Below are 19,077 nucleotides of genomic sequence, written 5' to 3' on the forward strand. Positions count from 1 at the left end.
GAACAGCTATCGTCCAATCATTTGCCTCCTTTGACCCCAGTGAAGGCGCTGAACAGATCATTATTTAAAAGAGTCACTGGTCTCAAAGATCAGTAATGTGATTAACGCACCTTGGTTGGTGGCTGGCGCTGTTAACGGACCTCGCCTCCGGCTCGGTCTGTTAACAGCGCCAGCCACCAACCCGGTCATTACCACGCAGTGAAGACTGGGTACTCGCACTGTTATTCCCTAATTATTACCATAAGAACTCCCTTGTAGATGTATATTGCAGCAAGCCAGATGGTCATCTGGGAACTAACACAGGTTTCAATCACAGGTATGATCATGATATCACGACCAGACGTATCCATCTATTGACAAAGAGACATGAAGTAGAAATGAACAAGAATAGTTGTATGTATTCGGTTCACGGTAATACTACTTTGCAGAGTAGATTTGTTCTTTGTGATGAGTGTCTAGTGTTGTGGGATGTGCCAGTAGACTTTCTCACTTGGTGTATCCCAACATAAGCATAAAATAACAAGTCTGTGAAAATTTGAGCTAAATTGGTCATCAAAGTTGGAAGAAAATGATGAGAAATCTCAATATAAGACTTCTGGCTAGAAGTTTTTTATTTTCTAGTGAGAAATTGCCTCTTTCTCAAAATCTATGCTACATACTTCAGAGGGAGCCATTTCTCACAATGTGTTATACCATCAACAGCTCTCCAATGCTCGGTACCAAGTCAGTATTCAAGTCAATATTTGTTTTGATTAATTTCCAAACGTGTACCTTCCCTTTAAAGGAACGTTACAGAACTGGTAAGAAACAAAAATCGTAACAAACTATCTGCTATACGATGAGTATCGCCAAATTAATCACAGCCATGAACTCAACATCATCTACTTACTAACCATTAGCCTATCTCCAACGTTCATAACCAGCAAGTGACTTTTAACGTGTCCAAATGTGTACCTTCCCTTTAATGGCAGTAAAAGTCTACTGGCACATCCCACAACACTAGACACTCATCACAAAGAACAAATCTTCTCTGTGGTTTAAGGCCTATCTCACATGTTCATCTCCTGTGCAGTAAAACCAGCACATGTGACTTTTTAGCGCATCCATGAAGAACCAGGAATGTTAGTGTATGGCTTATGGCGCGTATGTACACGCGGCCGATCTAAGTGTTATACACATATTCTACTATGAGTAACTGTTTAAACTAATGTTCGACCCCCCATGATAGCCTAATGTGATGATGAACCTTACCCTGGGACTGAGTTCGATGGTAGCTGGTTTCATTGGATCTACAATCTGCCATACGATGAGTATCACCAAATCAATCACAGCCATGAAGCCAACGATGGCAATCAGCTGGCCATCTTTAATCACCTGTTAAGACAAGAAAAACAAATTGTGTTTGTTTAGATGATCTTCCCACTAAGGGAATGTGGCAAACTCCCACATGGGATATAAACACCAAGCTGGCAACAGCCAATCTTTCTCATACAAACATTGTGCACTCCTAAAAAAAAAAAAAATTAAAATTCTTTATCCCCGATGCAAATTTAACATCTCTTATATCGTTGCGGTACCCGCTGCCACAACATAGGATTCGAACTGCCTCTGGCTACCGGGCAACCTCGGTAGTCTAGTTGGTAAGACACTGCTCTAGAATGGCAAGGGTTGTGGGTTCGAATCCCACCTGAGTAACATGACTGTGATATTTTTTCACAGGACTCGGGAAAGTACTGAGTATGCAGTGTTAACACACATCGGTGTATGGGTAAAAACCAAAATTACATGTAACACTCCTAAAGTGTCCGTCATACCTCAAAAGGATGATAATAGGCGACCTCTCTTAAAAAAAATTAAACAGGAAAAGCAGAATGTCACAAAATGTTTACCTTTTTCTTCATCTTGATGTTAGTGAAGATCCGATGCACTCTCCAGGTCTTGCTGAACATCGCACCGAAGGCAAGGGTGAAGCCAAGGCAGAGAATCCATGCTCGCGACTGCATCAACAAACAGGAGAAAATAGAAATAGTTTCTAATAATAATAATAATATTGGCTTCTTATAAAGCACTTGGTCTGTTACCGAAGAAACTGTTAGATTAGACTAGGTATACGAACCGTGCAGATGACGGTGTAGGCTTGTTCACTCAGCGAGACACCATGATCTATACCAAGAAGTACAACGCTGACGTAGGTCAGTATACCGCCCATGATGATCAGATTGTTCAGGAATGGACTCGACATCTTGATGTACCTAAGGAAATGGAAAATAAGGGAAAGAAAATATGAAAATACCGCGGAGAAAGATACAACGGTCTAAAAATGGTAAAATGAAAGTTGTTGCCTAACAAAATAAATTTATTTTTTAAAACATTTCAAAGGCAGTGGACACTATTAGTAATTACTAAAAATAATTCTTAGCATAAAAACTTACTTGGTAACAAGCAATGGAGAGCTGTTGATAGTATAAAACATTGTGAGAAACGGCTCCCGCTGAAGTAACGTAGTTTTAAAGAAAGAAGTATTTTTCCACGAATTTGATTTTGAGACCTTGGAATTAGATTTTTAGGTCCCGAAATCAAGCATCTGAAAGCACACAACTTCGTGTGACAAGGGTGTTTTTTATTTCATTCATATCTCGCAACAATTGAGGTCAATTGAGGTCAAATTTTAACAGGTTAGTTATTTTATGTTTATGTCTAGATCCACCAAGTGAGAAGACTGGTCTTTGACAATTACCAATAATGTCCAGTGTCTTAAAAGGCAGTGGACACTATTGGTAATTACTCAAAATAATTATTAGCATTAAACCTTTCTTGGTGACGAGTAACGGGGAGAGGTTGATGGTATAAAACATTCCACGAATTTGATTTCGAGACCTCAGATTTAGAACTTGAGGTCTCGAAATCAACCATCTAAATGCACACAACTTCGTGTGACAAGGGTGTTTTTTCTTTCACTATTATCTCACAAGTTCAATGACTGATCGCGCTCAAATTTTCACAGGTTAGATATTTTATACATATGTTGAGATACACCAACTGCCAACTGTGAAGACTGGTCTTTGACAATTACCAATAATGTCCAGTGTCTTTAAATCACAGTGTATTAGATGCTCAATTTGGTTGATTGCAGGTGGTTTCCTTTCACTATGATTGTTTCTGAGTTCATTGTGTTTGTTGGTCATGCGTGGGGCAGCATGCTTCCGAGCAACAGTAATCTGGTTTACTTTTGTTACCCAGCTTGCTCCCTTCCTGCATGCTCCGACGTTTCTTACTTTATATAATTTTGTATTTATTTTCCTTATTTCTTGCTTTTTTTATTTATACTGTTTTTCCGTTAATACTCTTTCCTGTGCTATTGTAACTTTGGTTTGTTTGTATTTGTCAAATAAATAATAATAATAATAATATAATATAGAAAGTGATTTCTAAATGGTCATTCAAGGCAAGGTCAGGCCTGTCTGATGATAAAGGGTTTTACATGATTCGGTTAAAACTGAACAACTTCATTAAAGGCAGTGGACACTATTGGTAATTGTCAAAGACTAGCCTTCACAGCTGGTGTATCTCAACAAATATATAAAATAACAAACCTGTGAAAATTTGAGCTCAATCGATCATCGAAGTTGCGAGATAATAATGAAAGAAAATAACCCTTGTCACACGCAGTTGTGTGCGTTTAGATGGTCGATTTCGAGACCTCAAGTTCTAAATCTGAGGTCTTGAAATCAAATTCTTGGAAAATTACTTCTTTCTCGAAAACTATGGCACTCCAGAGGGAGCCGTTTCTCACAATGTTTTATATCATCAACCTCTCCCCATTACTCGTCACTGCCTTTAAAGGAACGTTACAGAATTGGTAAGAAACAAAAATTGTGAAGATCACAGATTTACATAAAACTTACACGGTCTATTGAAGATGATAGTAGAAAACATCCCTTGAAATATTTCTGTCTGAAATGTCATTCTTGATGAGAAATAAATAATCTAACTTCGCATTTGGAGTTTATCGCTCGGTGAGCGTTTTATTCATTTTGTATTTTGGCATCGATGCAATGCAAAATGTGTTATCGGTTTTTCAAGATTTTCTCGTGACCCAGATAGCCGATCAAATCAATCTCAAACTTCTACAGGTTTGTCAGTTCATGTATATGGTGGATTACATAAAGTGTTTACACTGCCAGCAACTGTTTTGTTATCAAAACCAATTCTGTAATGTTCCTTTAACTAAAATGTGTTTTCGGTACTAAAAGCCAAAGTCACACTCTGCTGATTAGAAACACCAGAATTTGTGTCTGGTGTGCTTGATCCTTCTTTCACGACACACCGTTTATTGCTTTACCTTTGGTTTCTGTATCTCATATTAAAGAAGAGGAACCCATGAGCCATGATGATGCCTGCTACAGCGATGGAAGACATGACACCAAAGAGGGCCAACGATACCGTCAGAAACTCAGTCTTTGTCACCTGGGTGTCTCTGGGTATTTTATCTCCACCACCTGGCACCACAAAAACAAACAAAAATCATATTCTATTTGGTTTTTACTCATACATCGATGTGTGTTAGCACTGTATACTCAGTACTTTTGACTAAGTCCTGTAAAATAATATCACATACACCGATGTGTGTTAGCACTGTATACTCAGTACTTTCCCCCGAGTCCTCTGAAAAGGCATGTTCATCGGGTGGGATTCGAACCATGACCCTTTGCATTTCTAGAGCAGTGTCTTACCAACTACCGAGGTTGCCCGGAAGCTAGAGGCAGTTCGAATCCTATATGTTTTGGCACTGGGTACCGCAACGATATAAGTAATCAGAAAAAAACAAAAACAGAAATCACATATGTTAGTGCTGAAATAAAACCGTTGCGGTACCCCGGTACTTGCTGCTTACACATACAATTTCAACTGCCTCTAGCCACCGGGCTACCTTGGTGGTCTAGTGGTAAGACATCTGCCTAGTAGCAATGCAAGGGCTAGGGGTTTGAATCCCATGGCAGCTAAGTAATTTGCCTGTTGTCAGTTTTCACAAACTAAGGAGAGTACTCGGTATACAAAAATTTACATAAGTATTTAGCTGTGTTTCATAGAAAATTCAGTTAAGTTCATTACCTGCCCATTTGAAGCCACTCCCGGAAGATAAGTTTAGCGAGTCTGTCACGGCGTAGTACTCAGCAACTTTCATCTCTACATCTCCCTGTAGCTGTTTATGAACAGTCGAACCAAGCCTCTCCCCTTCACGAAACTGAACACTTCCCTGTAAATGATGGAGTGAATTGTATGAAGTAATGTGAATTGGAAGTTACATTATTCGCAAAATGTTAAAGGAACACGTTGCTTTGGATCGGTCGACTTGGTCTTTAAAAAACATCCTGGACCGTTTGTTATAAAATCGATATGGTTAGAAAGATGTTGTAAAAGTAGAATACAATGATCTACACAAATATGCCTCGAAATTGCGTGGCTTTCGTTCTACCTCGTCGACAAACACGGTCGGCCATTTATTTATGGGAGTCAAATCTTTGACTCCCATAAATGGCCGACCGTGTTAGTTCGCGACGTAAAATGAAAACCGTGCAATTTTGAGTGATACTTAAGTGTGGATCATTATATTCTACTTCTAAAACATCTTTCAAACGCTTTTCATAGGCCAACACGTCTGATCCAAGGCAACTTGTTTCTTTGAGTACACAGCGCTTAAAATATTCTGAATGTACAAAAATGCACCGATGCTTTTGCACTCAAATGACAAAGCCAAGTGAGAAGACTGGTCTTTGACAATAACCAAATGGTACAGTGCCTTTACAGGCAGTGGACACTATTGGTAATTGTCAAAGACTAGCCTTCACAGTTGGTGTATCTCAACATATGCATAAAATAACAAACCTGTGAAAATTTGAGCTCAATCGGTCATCGAAGTTGCGAGATAATAATGAAAGAAAAAAACACCCTTGTCACACGAAGTTGTGTGCGTTTAGATGGTTGATTTCAAAACCTCAAGTTCTAAATCTGAGGTCTCAAAATCAAATTCATGGAAAATTACTTCTTTCTCGAAAACTATGGCACTTCAGAGGGAGCCGTTTCTCACAATGTTTTATACCATCAACCTCTCCCCATTACCTGTCACCAAGTACATGAAGTAAGGTTTTATGCCAATTTATTATTTTGAGTAATTACCAATAGTGTCCACTGTCTTTAAAGGCACTGGTATAAATAAGCATTATAAGGGATTCGTTGGATGCTGCTTTCCTAATACTAACCGTAACACCCCTGAAGTTGGTCTCATTCATTGCTTTGGTGAACATTTCAAGCAGACCGTCATCGGTGTAGTCAAAATTCCAAAACCTGTCGAGGTCTCCTCTCGCTCGTAGGGTTTCCAAAACGCTGTCGAACGCCTTGGCCATGACCCAGACCCCGTCGTACGCATAGCCGTGAAACGTTGAATATTCATCACCACGGTTTGCGTTGTATAGCTCTTCGTACTCTTTCGGCGTCTACAAAAATAATGAACAAAGAAAGAAAATAAAACAAACACCCGTCAGAACTTTCCCTTAAAGCCATTATACACTTTTGGTACAGAAAAAAAAGAAAAGTTCACAGATTTACAAATAATTTACAGGGTTTGCAGAAGGTAATGGTGAAAGACTTCTCTTGAAATATTATTCCATGAAATGCTTTACTTTTTGAGAAACAATATCAATTCTCACACAAGGGAAATTAAACTGGCCTTGATTCAAACATCAGACCCTTGTTGATGTTATTATATTATATTATTAATATTATTGTTGCTGTGGGGCCCGGCGTTCATAAAGAGATTGCCATTGGATGGAGGTTTTTTTCAGCATCTGTGTGACACTGTTCTTTTGGTGGTAGTTTTTTTCTTAAATTCAGGTAAATTTTCTTCAATTCAACAAACAAAATACTTTAAATTCACGGTCATGACAAGTGGTGAAGATTTCCCCCAAAAAACAGAGATCGCGCGGTGTTCAAAAGTTGCGCACTGGCTACTTCTGCGCAAATTCCATAATCACACAAAGAAACAAGGTTTGACAAAATGGTGGCTTGCGCGAATTTGTCAAAAGTACATCTTCAAAGATTGCGCACAACATAAACATAAGAGACAGCAGAACTAAAAAAAGTAAATTTACAACAAACCTACAAACCAAAAACCAAAGAAATGTCCCACTACAGAACCTACAACCCATCTAATTCAGTTTCTCCCTCTTCAAAACTTACATATCCCGATATTGTCTCATCTTCAGAGCCACTCAAAGGAAGAATATCCGTCGATAAGAAACCTTGCAGCGCCAGCTGTAAATCCGCCTGCGAACAGCCGTCTGATTTATCTACAGTGCGCCACCAATCGGCAGAGAACCACCCAGGTAGAAGCCATACGTGCGTCTTGCCGTACATACCTTGGTTGAACGCCTGTGAAATAATTATTATTAAAACAATTATTTATTGTTAAAACACCATTATTCAATGTATAATTTCATAACAGCAAGTTCTTTCTCCATGATCACAGCTTACAAAATAAACATCCCTGTTTGCATTTGCACTAAAAACAAGTCAAAAAGTGTGGAACAAATTGAAAGACAACAATATAAAGTACAAGACAACATTAACATTTTTATTGTTGTCTTTCAATTGTTTCCACATCTAGTACTAAAATGTTTTTTTTCTTATTTTTGTTTCCCTTTTTTTCTGTCTTTATTTCTTTCTTTCTGTCCTTCAAGCATTTTTTGACCACCACTGAATAAGAAGAGAACAAAACTCGATAGGCCTACCTTATAAAAAGTGAGTTAATTTCACCTATAATTTTTCCCTTTTCAACAGAAAATTTATCTAGGCCAACTTCTCGGTTTAGTTCTCCCCATGTATCTAAGATTTGAACTGCCCAGGGAAAGAGGAGATAAAAACAGCAACGCACTATGGAATACAGAATCCCGAGGCCACTGCAGAATTAACTTATTCATAATAATTGAATCGGCCATTGCGAATCGATGAAATAAGGAACTAGTAACTCGCATTATGGAGGCGTAGGTGTATTTATAGCTTTCCGTCAGTCTCGCAGTCTCTCTCGTGATTTGAGTCTGCTTTCAGGTCAACACTCCCCAGCGAAGCATTTTAGATAAAATTGAGCTTCATCCGACTCGCGTGATTTGAATGAAGGAAAAGGGAAATGAGTGGAGATAAAAGTCACTGCCTTTAGGGACTCCATAATTGAAGGTTTTACATCAAGTTTCTGCCGGGGTTTAGATTCTATGCACATCCGGTTTCCAATGTACTTTTCGCGACACATAACACAATGTCACAGATTTACATCAAACTAACACCGTTTGAAGATGATAATAGAAAGCGTTCCTTAAAATTAGTTGCATGGGTGCTGTAGTTATTGAGAAATATCAGTAAAACAATTATTGTATGACACACCAAGTGAGCGCACTGTGCCTAATTTCATAGTGCCGCTTATAGCGGCTGACTTTGTGCTTAGAGCAGTGGACACTATTGGTAATTACTAAAAATAATTATTAGCATAAAACCTTTCTTGGTGACGAGTAATGGGGAGAGGTTGATGGTATAAATCATTGTGAGAAACGGCTCCCTCTGAAGTGCCATAGTTTTAGAGAAAGAAGTAATTTTCCACGAATTTGATTTCGAGACCTCATGTTTAGAACTTGAGGTCTCGAAATCAACCATCTAAACGCACGCAACTTCGTGTGAGACTAGGGTGTTTTTGTTTCTTTCATATTATCTCGCAAATTCGATGACCGATTGAGCTCAAATGTTCACAGGTTTGTTTTTATGCATCTGTGAAGGCTAGTCTTTGGCAATTACCAATAGTGTCCACTGCCTTTATAGTGCGATTTCCATTTCATAGCGCTGCTAACCGTAAGAACACGAAAAGGCATGTTAACCTTCCAATGCTCACTGCGCGAAAATGAATGACGTCACAATGCAAATCCCAGAAACGCAAAAACCAAAATGAATAATATATTATTTTTCATCCCCAATGCAAAATTAAAAGCTACTACAAATCCAAAGGTGAACGTACAACAATGGCCGCCTAATTTTCTTGCTAACCCGTGAAATACGCTTACACCTTAGCACAATATTTTCTGCTACAGTAAACAGGAAAATTTGCTTGACGTTAAGCAGCGCATGAACTTGGCCCCAAGTTATTGACAAGCAGTAACACAAAAACCCATGCAACAAAATTGCATGCCATAAACGTTTATCGGCGTCATAAACGAAATGTGAAGAAGGCGCTTTGATAAAAACGACCGAAGTACGGAGTTTTATTTTAAAATGCTCATGAAAGATTTCCGGCATTGCAAATAATCTCGCAACATTATTGACACATTTCCTTTGAAGCGGCCTCGGGTTGTGCGGGAATATAGCGGCCTTAACAATATAAAAACCTCATTAAAAACACATTAGGCCCCCGCGCAGACACTCATTACAGTTAATTTATTCATGTAATCAAATTATGCTAATTTGTATGGTACGTAACGTCCAGGTGGGCCTGTGTTTAACCGGACAGTATTTATATATAACTTGGGTGTGATGGATATTTGCATTATAAGACACCCAACCGGTCAACGAACTTCATGTTACACCGCAGGCTCTAAAAAATAATGTGTTTTTAGGTTGTATCCAAATTAAAGGTAGGCTACACGTTGGCTTGGATCAAGTGAGTTGGTCTATGAAAAGCGTTCGGAACAGTTTTTATGAGATGCTTATGGTTGAAATATGTTTTATAAGTAGAACATTATGGCGTGGTTATTGGCGAACTATAATAGACCGTGGGATGATGCTCCAAATTCTGCTTTTCAGTGCTCTACCCTACACAACTACTTACATTTGGTCTCAAAATTTGAAGAAAATTCAACTTACCACCCAAAAAAAGTCGTCAAGCACAAAACTTGCACAGTATGGATTTATTCGCGAAATGAAGCACAATAATACAGCGAGAATAAATGGCTGAACGTGCAACAAAAAAATAGATGACTTATAAGCTCGGCCAATCATAGCGCATATGACATGCATGCGGATGTGTGGACCAATGAAAGAGCTTGTTTCGAAGTCCTGTGGTTTTGTGGCCCTTTTCGAAACGACGGCGCCTGCGTTGGATTCAGCTTCAGGTTCCCTTATCTCGTCTGAAGCCCTGACTGAGTGCGTACGCAAAGTACGCACAATTGCCAAAACAACCGCGGGGCCAAGCTAGCATGCGGAGCCGAAGCCGTGGTTTCGAGAAGGATTTCAGAAAGATGTCGTCTACGCTTCTCAGGAAACTTCGTCCTGTGTGAAGGGAAGAAAGTTGCGAAGATCGGCCCGTTTTATGTTACATGAAAACAACATAAATTTAATCCGAGCTAGTTCGGGAAAATAGTTATCGCTGGCAGGAGTTCGTTGGCCCAGCAGTGGTTAGGAAAAACATCATGATCATCATGACATGTGAAAATGTGTATGCTTGGACGCCATGGATGATGACATGACAGCGACCTACAAAAGACAAGACCTTCCGATCCAATTTCACCAGAAAGCACAGCGGCAGCTGCTGGTTGGAGTACCGTGGATGTACTAGTGGAAGTTGAAGGTATTTAGGCAACATTTCTTTCCAGAATAAGTTGTGCTTCAATTCGAAGCAAAGCAGTTAATCATTTTTTTTTTTTTTTTTTTTTGTCAAGTCATGAAGTTAAACAAAATGAAATGCTCCGATCTCTCAAATATATGAAACGAAATCAGAGTCACGATCACATGATGAGGATACACATTTTGGTGATGAATCATGATGATGACACACATCGGTTTTAGTTATTTACTTAATACTTGAATTAATAACAAAAAACATACATCATATTCATACATGCACTGTTACAATTAGTAATTACAATTACATGTACAGACTACAGTATGAAAAATCAAAAAACATTAAATATTCAATGCACTAGGCCGATTAAAAATGTACACGATTCAGGAAAAATTAAATTGGCCCTTACTTACTAAACACTGAAGTGGAGGAAAGGCAAGGGTACATACACGTACCCCAAGACCCCCATACTAATCACGTGATGAAGTATGCTTGAATAATAATAAATAACATCCCCATCTTTATTCTTAAAATTCTAGAGGCAAACAACCAGATTTCTTTGAGATGTGGTATTAAAATTAAAATTTTGTATTTAAACTAAGGGGAACAAGCCTAATTTTGTTTTCAAATAAGATGAGTAAACTAGGGCCTCATTTATTTGTATTTCTTTTCTTTTCAGTATGACATGTCCGCTCTGGGTTAGTGGTATATCAACACTTTTCGCTGACAATGAAGCGTGCAGGTAGTAGGAGAAACAAAGAAAGGCAGAAACTAATCTGAGAAAGCTAAAGAAGAACAAAAGTTGAAGGTAAAAAAAAATAACTTGTTCATTACTCTCGTCCACCAGAAGAAATACTGTGCGTAACCTTCTAACCTTTTTTTCTTTTGTTTTCAGGAAAACGAGAGAAAAAACTCAAATGAATATATGGTTAACTGTTGGTATTTGTGAACAGGACCAGTATCCCTATTAAATAAAAAAATCTATATATAAAATCTGTGTAAATTTTTGCAAGAATTTGCTACAAGATAATGAAAAGTTCAAAGTATTGGGTAAAAATGTCCTCTTTATATCAAAAGCTTTCCAGTGCTCTTTATCATACGTTTTGTATGGATTGACCTTTAGTAGTTGGGCACAAGTTGACTAGGGTATGAGGGCATGCCACTTGGATATGAGAAATTCATACTGCCTAAATAAACTTTGGATTGGATGTGTACTACAATTAAGGAACAATGAGTTGATCTACCTTCACCAAAACTGTACATGTTTGCTTTTCCTACAAATTGTTTTTATTTTGTGTACTGTCTGTTCAGTCATCGAGTATGCTTTTATAATTCGCTTGCAGAACGCGAGAATAGTGATGCCATTAGCAACGAGACAACTGAAGGTGAACCACGATCAAAAGGTTGCTACGCTCTGACACTGGTGATTCTGAAACGCCTCAGCTGAACGTGCTCCCCGAACAGTGTATCATGCAGATTGAAGAAGAAAGTATGTAAAGGAAAATATCACACAGCAGATGTTCCTGTCAACAAATCAATTTCCCCTGCACAGACTTATGCTTTTGTGCCAGTTGCGGAGTGGCTTTAAAGGACTCGGACGGGGATGTTTATTCTGATGATAACTAATTTAAACAAAATGTTGTCTGAATCATCATTTTCAATAGAAAAGTAGAAAAAACAAGAAGAGAATTCTGCACAAGTACAATGTGTAAAAAGTAAGCTTTTGGCTTACCAAAATATAAACCTTAAAATAAATGTGGAACAATATTTGAGAATTGAATTAACCCATCAGTTACTGTGGTACCAGAAAGACAGTTTGGGAACTAGATTTATATTATTTTCATTCAATTTTGTAAAATCTTTATATCTTTGAAATTGTTAACGGCCCTGTCACACCATGGTGTATCGCCTTAACGTATGCCGGCGTATAGGCCTACAGAAACTAGTTCGAGCATTTTAAAAGTTCAAGAGTGCCCAACTTCCCAGAATCGCATCCATAGCGTACTGAACGTATACAAAGCGTATGACTAATGAATTGATAGCGTATCACTAACTTAAAATGAAGTTATGTATGTTACAGGTGGATACGTGAGAATACGTCAAGACTTTTTGGGGATACGCCAGGCATAGGTTATACGGCACATAAACGGATTTATTATTGTTTTAAATTGAATTGTTTGGGGAATTTAAAAGGGCCTTTTCAAGAAAGTAACATAATTCATCATGATAACAATGAGTATTGTACTAGAAATGTGTCATTATGATATGAAGAGAAGAAATTAAAAAAATCTTAATGTCAACAATATCCTTTTTTGTCAAGTTCATTCATTCAATCGATTACAATTTAATTAAGGCCTGTCTAAGCTCTGAAAACTTAGTAAATGACCAAAATGAGGCCCAGAAAGTTTGTTAGTGACATTAATTTGAAACAATTGAAATAACTCAATTGGGGAAATGATTGATGTCCAGGGATGTTAAATAATTAATTAATCTGGGAGAAAAGAGCTGAAAACCTGTAAATGAAAGCAAAATAAATAAGCCAGTATATTTTCCCCATTCGTTTGTGCACTTGGTGATTTGCCCATAGAGTTTGTGCATAGTTCTCCAGTTTTGACCAATAGAGGGCGCTATTTTTCTATAATTATTTTCTAATTAAAATAACTCATTACTGTGCAAGTTTTGCCCTTGACGACTTTCACATGTTATTCAGGACTACCATAAGAACATCTGGGGAAAAATTCAGGTAGTTGCAGAGGGTAGACCACAAAACTCGAAAACTAGAGCCCTTTTTGATGATCATCCCACGGTCTATAACACGGTCGGCCATTTTCAGAAAATTGGCAAGCCGTGTCAGCACGACGCATACGGAAAACCATGCGTTTTGAGGCAAGTTTGTGTGGATCAATTAATCTACCTTTATCTATAAACATGCTTAAAGGCAGTGGACACTATTGGTAATTGTCGAAGACTAGCCTTCACAGTTGGTGTATCTCCACGTATGCATACAATAACAAACCTGTGAAAATTTGAGCTCAATCGGTCTTCGAACTTGGGAGATAATAATGAAAGAAAAAAAAAACACCCATGTCACACGAAGTTGTGTGCGTTTAGCTAGATGGTTGATTTGGGGCCTCAAGTTCTAAATCTGAGGTCTCGAAATCAATTTCAGGGAATAATTACAGGGAAAAAAACTATGGCACTTCAGAGGGAGCCGTTTCTCACAATGTTTTATACCTTCAACCTCTCCCCATTACTTGTTACCAAGAAAGGTTTTATGCTAAAAATTATTTTGAGTATTCACAAAAAGTGTCCACGTAGTGCCTTCAAGAAAATTAGCCATGACAGCCGAGCGTCGTTTAGACTTGACTCAAGTCCCATTCTAGTGCGAGGGGTCCATAAGCATAGTTATACCCGCCGTCAAAATGTAGCTATTGTGGTCCCGAGAATGAAACAGGTTGGGAAAATGCAGAGCATCAGAATAGTTTTGTGGCGATGGCACGGGACTGTGACTTGAGTCAAGTCTAAGCGTCGTGAAGACTGACGACCTTATGCTCTCTGTGAAAATAGAGACAGCGCGGCAGCCGCATGGGGAATTTGTCAGCCTTTTTTGTCATTCTATGCCCGAGAGCAGTTTTTGTTCGCTAGTGCGTTTCAATGGGGAAATTTGTTTTTCTTAATTAATTTAAAAAAAGGGAAATCCGTAAAAAAAAAAAAAAAAAAAAAATGGGTAGACATTCTATACTGTACGGAAGATGAAAAAAAACAACGCCCGGAGAGAATACTTCATTCAATTCTTTGACAAAGACTGAGTCGGCGAGCGTTTTACAGAGCGGTTGTTTCCAGAGAGAAAACGGTGCCATGGGATGTTTTTGTTTATATTTTCGGCTGTATTGTCGTGTCTTTGGGCTTTTAGCCGGACGTCATCCACCCAAAGGGTGGCTGAACGATGGGCCCAACTTCATGGCTCTGCTTAAATAAAGTGCTTTAACACTGTTTCAAAGCGCTGTACGTTAAAAAAAAAAAAAAAAGAAAAAAAAAAATGCAGGATAAACACAAACAACAATTTTAAAAACACACACAAATTGAGTACCAAAAAAATATATATAACGGCTGCTAAAAGCCAAGGTGCAGATTTTCTGCTAGCTGTTTGTTGCAGTGTTTACTTATAACTTGTTTTGTTCCTTTTTCAGATCTGCTACTTTATAGCATGAAGCTGAGACTTTGTTTTCCATTTCGCCAATTGCCAAATGCAAACATAAAAGAGCTGCAAGTATTGCCTATCTTTCAAGAATAGTCACCGTGTAACGGGGAAGTGTCGTGGTCGAGTGGTTAAGAGCACCGCATTCAAATCTGGTGTTTCTGGTCAGCAGAGTGTGGGTTGGAATCCCCAGCCGTGACACTTGGGTCTTAATGCAAGACACTTAACCATTTGCTTCGTCCTTCGGATAGGACGTAAAGCCGTTGGTCCCAATGTGTTGTGTAATGCATGTAAAAGAACCCAGTGCACTTAACGAAAAAGGGGTCTCAGAATCCAATCCCCGCAATAACCTATCTTTATAAAAGTTTGTTTAATTATACTCAGCGCCTTGAGTGCTTAGTAGATACGTGCGCTATTTTAGATTTCGATATTAATGTTCATGTAAAAGATAAATTTTCAGGAAACACATACATGCACCAAAAACAGTAAGTTCCCATGTTTGTAAGATTTTCTGCAGCACGTCAGTGGTATTTCTGTCACACAAAACCGCGCCCTCGGGCGTTCCTTGTGCTTAAACTGCGTGACCCATTTTCGCTCAACTCCTAAGTAAGGAAACTAAAAGAGAGTGGACACTATTGGTAATTGTCCAAGACCAGTGTTCTCACTTGGTGCATCTCAACATTATGCATAAAATAACAAACCTGTGAAAACTTGAGCTCAATTGGTCGTCAGAGTTGCGAGATAACTATGAAAGAAAAAAACACCATTGTCACACCAAGTTGTGTGCTTTCAGATGCTTGATTTCGAGACCTCAAATTCTAAACCTGAGGTCTCGAAATCAAATTCGTGAAAAATTACTTCTTTCTCGAAAGCTACGTTACTTCAGAGGGAGCTGTTTCTCACAATGTTTTATACTATCAACCCCTCCCCGTTACTCGTTACCAAGTGAGGTTTTATGGTGATATTTTTTTTGAGTAATTACCAATAGTGTCCACTGCCTTTAAAGAGGAATTCGTGCCATACTCAGATCCCGTGACAGGAAAAAAAACTTGACTTCAGGCTACTTTGCGGAGTTTGGAGTTTGGACAGAATTTGAAGAAAACAAGTCCAACGGAAACATACCATAATTTGGCCGATATGACCTACAAGGTTGATTAAAGTCACCTGGAAGTGGTATTTTTTCAAAATAAAGCTTTTGTCACTAATATATGTGTTCTGATGAGTGGAATGTGAATAAACAGTTAAGTAAGGTTTTAAAAAATAAGTTCTTATGTTATTTACAAATTTAAGAGTAGACCCCGATCCGAGAGGGCGCTGTTCGTGACGTCAATCGAGGCAGACTTTGCCTGTAATGCGTAGAGTAAACACAATTGCAAAGTACATAATTATACGGACCAAGTCGTGAGTTTGTACGTTTCAAAAAAAGTTTTTTTTTTTTTTTTTTTTTTTTTTTTTTTTTTTCCGGCAATGCCGACCAGGTGTATTGCTGCTGAATGCAGAAAAACACTTTTTGAAATGTACCAACTCACGACTTGGACGTACATGTACTTTGCATGTGTTTACTATACGCATTGCAGGCAAAATCTGCCTCGATTGACGTCACAAAAGGGGTAGGCGGAGTCAGCCCCCAAACAACTTTATATATTTTTTAAACATATAAATCGTGACAAACAATTACTAGAAAAATTGTTTTATTGTTCGTAAGCATATACTCTTATGTTTGAAATAAAAAAAATTATATTTCCAGGTGACTTTAACACTTCCTGCACTCTAAGTGTATTAGACCTACAAAGTTGATTAACACTTCCTACAACCTAAGAGTTAGGTATTCCTGTTTTTATCAAGGCAAACATTTCATGATAAGCAAATATTGTTGTGCTTAGCAGCTCCAAGTTGGGCCCTGCCCGCTGGGGCCGAGCGAAAGAAGGAAGGAGAGGAAATCTTGCACCGTATACTCACCCGACAAATGACCTTTCTTGCCATGTTCTCATCAAAGAAACCCACTATTATTCTTGCTTTGTCATCCTGTAAACATTATTAAAGACATGAAACAAAATATCAAGAAAACTTGATTGAGTCTTGAGAAAAACAAAGTACAATTTATCTTAAAGGATTTGGATACTTTTTCAAAATGTCCATAGATTTACATTAAACTTACAGGGTTTGAAGATAAAGATAGTGGAACGCTTCCCTTCAAATCTTACTTACTAAGTGGCTGTAGTTTTTGAGAAATGAGTAAAACAATGTCATGAGAATATGTTTGTAAATGATTAAAATAATTTTCGTCTCATGAGACGAAAATTATTTTCATGACATTGTTTTACTCATTTCCCAAAAACTATAGGACCTCAGCACGTAGTATTTTCAGGGAAGCTTTCTACTATCATAATTTTCAAACTGTTACATAGACCCTTTAAAGCCATTATACACTTTCGGGAAAAAAAGTTCACAGATTTACAAACAACTTACATCGCTTACAGAAGGTAATGGTGAAAGACTTCTCTTGAAATATTATTCCATGAAATGCTTTACTTTTTGACAAAACATTATAACAATAATATTGTCAATTCTCGATATCGAGAATTACGGATTTATTTTGAACACATGTCGTGACACAGCGAAACGTGCGTATGGGTTTTCCCATTATTTTCTCCCGACTCCGATGACCGACTAAATTTTCACAGGTTTGTTATTTTATATATAAGTTGTGGTACACAAAGTGTAGGCCTTGAACGTTACTGTTTATCGAAAGTGTCCATGGCTTTAAGTTCCAGTCACAATTGCCGTCCCTGTGTGTTTGAAGCCTTTTCGAAACAAATGCACATCGCTCGGGCTGTCTGCCCGATTTAAAAGCCTCGTAAGGAAAGCGCACGTTTAAAGGCACTGGACCTTTTGCAATTGTCTAAGACCATGCTCACTTGATGTATCTCAACATAGCACAAAATAACAAACCGGTGAAAATTTTGCAAGATAATGATGGAAGAAAAAACAGTCTTGCTCGAGACATCAAAATCTCATTCTGAGGATTCGAAATCCAATTAAAATATTTAAGTGGAAAATTACTCCTCTCTCGAAAACAGCGTTGCTTCAGATTATACTTTCAACAGCTCTCCCTTGCTTGGTACCAAGTAAGTTTTATGCTAATAATTAGTTTTGAGTAATTACCAATAGTGTCCACTGCCTGTGAGGGACGATAGTCTAAAACACAAACCGTGCTTTGCAAGCAACCAATGGAAAGAAAGCTAAGTTTGAATTACATCTGGGAACACCTGAGAAGTAACTACATATCTTTTAGCCTATATACATGGCTGTAACAGCTCAACACCTGTAAAACCACCAACTACCCTGTGTAAATAACCGATGTTGAAAAGCTGTTAGAAAACACCAGTGCATTTCGTCTGCCCGATCGCATTGCGCACTTCCGTGTCGTTGGCGACACTCTTGAGGCACAACCCTACCGGCTCAGAGGGGCTCGAGTGCCCGTAGCAGAGTCGCCTTTCATCCCGGTCGAAGACACTCGCGCGTGCTCGCAGTTCAAAATGAGTTGTAAAACCCGAGTGTTCTCGTCTTCGATTTTCCCTTCCATCGCACTTCCTTGTGAAGACTGTTTCCGCCGATGTTCTTAAGTTGACGAGACGGCGATTGAACATGCAATAATTGGTGCTTTATTACATGCAGTCTGGACTCCTATGCATGTCTGGGATATAGACAGGTTTATAAATGCAGTCTGTTCCCCCGTCGATATCCCGTCTGCGGTGTAGAAAGGTTTTAGATCCCATTGGTGGAGTTAATAGCTGGTACACATGCTTGTACACATTAAACCATGCGCAGCTTTGAGTGGAACCAGCAAATGTGGTGCAATTGGTGCTTTATTACATAAAGTCTGGTCCCCTGCCAATACCATGATTGTCTGCGGTATAGAAAGGTCACATCCCATTGGGGGAATTGTAGGGTGCGTTCGTTTATAGCTTCCCTGGGTCATCCCCGGTCTGCCCCGGTGCGTTCGAATAGCTTTTGACGTCATTCCAGGGGCTCACCCAGGTCAGCCCTCAGTGCCCTGCTTGTGGAGTGGGTCACTTGGGGGCTGGCCCCAGGTAAACGACGTCACTATACGAGAGCGGTGAGTGGTCGTTCACCCGAGTGAGCACCACGGGGTAGACCCAGGGAAGCTAAACGAACGCACCCATACATTTAAACAAAACTGGTATAATACACGTGCTTGTACACACTAAACCACGCGCAGCCGTGAGTGTCACCAGCCAGTGTGAATTTAATGTGAATCTCC

General features: G+C 38.8%; 1 protein-coding gene and 1 long non-coding RNA gene across 2 annotated transcripts in view; one reads left to right on the plus strand and one right to left on the minus strand.

The window, feature by feature from the left end:
* Positions 1–19,077, minus strand: part of LOC139942584 (gamma-aminobutyric acid type B receptor subunit 2-like) — a 148,542-nt gene that overhangs the window by 9,507 nt on the left and 119,958 nt on the right. The window contains exons 5-13 of the mRNA XM_071939445.1: positions 16,752–16,817; positions 7,237–7,428; positions 6,261–6,494; positions 5,113–5,257; positions 4,343–4,499; positions 2,117–2,252; positions 1,890–1,997; positions 1,252–1,374; positions 240–350 (exon numbers count right to left, since the gene is read on the minus strand). Of these exons, the coding sequence (XP_071795546.1) occupies positions 240–350; positions 1,252–1,374; positions 1,890–1,997; positions 2,117–2,252; positions 4,343–4,499; positions 5,113–5,257; positions 6,261–6,494; positions 7,237–7,428; positions 16,752–16,817 (1,272 nt within the window). The remainder of the gene's footprint in view (positions 1–239; positions 351–1,251; positions 1,375–1,889; positions 1,998–2,116; positions 2,253–4,342; positions 4,500–5,112; positions 5,258–6,260; positions 6,495–7,236; positions 7,429–16,751; positions 16,818–19,077) is intronic.
* LOC139942585 (uncharacterized) lies at positions 9,804–12,899 on the plus strand. Its single transcript, XR_011786701.1, has 3 exons — positions 9,804–10,600; positions 11,274–11,402; positions 11,938–12,899. It is a non-coding gene; the product is annotated as an uncharacterized lncRNA (long non-coding RNA).

The sequence above is a fragment of the Asterias amurensis genome, chromosome 10, assembly GCF_032118995.1.
Source record: "Asterias amurensis chromosome 10, ASM3211899v1".
Lineage (NCBI taxonomy): Eukaryota > Metazoa > Echinodermata > Asteroidea > Forcipulatida > Asteriidae > Asterias > Asterias amurensis.